The sequence below is a fragment of the Triticum aestivum genome, chromosome 5B, assembly GCF_018294505.1.
Source record: "Triticum aestivum cultivar Chinese Spring chromosome 5B, IWGSC CS RefSeq v2.1, whole genome shotgun sequence".
NCBI classification, from domain to species: Eukaryota; Viridiplantae; Streptophyta; class Magnoliopsida; order Poales; family Poaceae; genus Triticum; species Triticum aestivum.
This window is the reverse complement of record NC_057807.1, coordinates 613281024-613282898: the sequence shown is the minus strand read 5'-3', so window position 1 is coordinate 613282898 and position 1875 is coordinate 613281024. Positions and strand designations below refer to the sequence as shown.

General features: G+C 45.4%; 1 protein-coding gene across 1 annotated transcript; it reads right to left on the bottom strand.

Moving 5' to 3' along the window:
• Positions 1-894: 894 nt before the first annotated feature.
• LOC123115103 (putative ripening-related protein 4) lies at positions 895-1506 on the bottom strand. The gene has a single exon (XM_044536368.1). The coding sequence runs from the start codon at positions 1504-1506 to the stop codon at positions 895-897; it is 612 nt and encodes a 203-aa protein (XP_044392303.1).
• Between the last annotated feature and the right edge of the window lie 369 nt (positions 1507-1875).

Below are 1875 nucleotides of genomic sequence, written 5' to 3'. Positions count from 1 at the left end.
AGTGAATGGAATTTTGGCAATGAGCATCCATTAATTGTCATTTGTGGACATCCGAGTGAATTTCGTAGTGCAACTAACTAACTAGTTTAGACTATCCGTATGAGTGACATACGTTTCCTAACATCATATATTATATATGGGACGAAATCCGCCAAGATTAAGGTGTAGCTCGGCAACATCAAAGTAATACACCATCTGATTAAATTATTACAAACGTAACTCACTAGAATTTACCTTTGTATCTAATTCCCTTGCAATTTGTTGTTTCGTGGTACTCAAAGCGCTTCGTAATTTCACTTGTTCCCTCCACATCGTTTAGGGTTCTTTTTTTTCTCAGTACCGGTGCTTCTTTCCAAGAGGCGCAAAAAGAACCGGTTCTTGGAACATCTCAGAAATCATCGAGTTTTACCACCCGAAGAATTCAAAGTTTTTGTCTATAAATAGTGAAATATATGTCTATGACCTGCATAACATCACATATGGTAGTGTGTGCATGTATGCGTGTGTGTTTGTTCGTGTGTGTGTGTGTGTGTGCTCAGTCGTATATGCAAGGTGTTGTTGAACTACAAATTGATGTATTTGCCAATTTCATTTCATATTGCACCCAAACTGGGCAAATACATAAATCTGGAAAAAATATTAAATACCTGTAAATAATACATATAGCGCCGAAACAAGGTAAATACATAAATAAAGGAAAATATCCTATACATGTGAATGGTAAATATAGCACCGAAACAGGACAAATACATAAAGTTGAGAAAGTATCAAATACAAGCGAGTGGTGGCTTATTTTAATTAGCAGCAACTCCACCACCGAGAGAACAACGCACACATCTACGCTTTTGCATGTCTGCGTGTACATAGCTTAAGGCAAGGTCTTCATGGCATAGCTCACACATCAGACCATGTGATCTTGAACACTCCAATCGCCTCCTTGAGCCCCAGCGCCTTCCACACGGCTGGTGACGCGTCTACGTCGTTGTATGGGCACGGTGGCTCGAAGTTGTGCTCGGCGTCGCAGCCGTACACCGAGTCGCACTCGTCGATGACCTTGGCCAGCACAACACGCCCGTTCCTGTTGATGCGGATCATCTTGTTGCACCTGCGCTTGCCGTCCAGGCGCAGCCACCCCGTGGACAGCGCCACCACCAGCTCGATGTCCTTGTGGAAGCGGTTGTCGCAGAACGATTTGCCGCCGCCGTCTCCACCTCGTGCGAAGCTGTTCAGAGTTAGGATCGCTGGCGTGTCGGCCGACACCGGGGGCGAGCACCTGAATTGCGGGTAGCGGTGACCGTCTTTACAGCAGACCGAGCCCTGATCCCTGTTGCGGTCGCCAAATTTGCCATGCAGGAAGCCACTGATGTGGCACCGGCCACGACTGTGGCTGCTCTCTGTAGTAACGTTCGCGCTACTGCCCACGGACACGTAGACGCCATGGACACGGAGGTGCGACAGGAACATCAAGAGAGCAAACATAGCTAGTAGCTTCTTCAAGTTAGCCATGTCTATGAGGTACTCACGTTGCTTGCAAATCTGCAATTTGTGCTTGTGCGTTTGTGAGGATATATTGGTTGATCCATGTTCTTTATATAGGGCACAAGCCCCAACGAACAACAACTGCTCATGCAACTGGGTATGCTAATTCACTCTCGTTTCTTCGGTTTTGTAACCCAGAGATGGTTGATGTTCTGCAACCTTCGGGCTTGTAGCATTTGGGCGTGCAACATATATTTTTAAACAGTCTCTTCTTTATTTTAGTGAACGAACTTTTGGCATGGAGCTTCCGTTAATAGTCGAGGTGGAGACATGCGTGAACATCCGAGTGAATTACATTCACAGTGAAGTAGTGTAAATAACTAGTTGAGACTATCT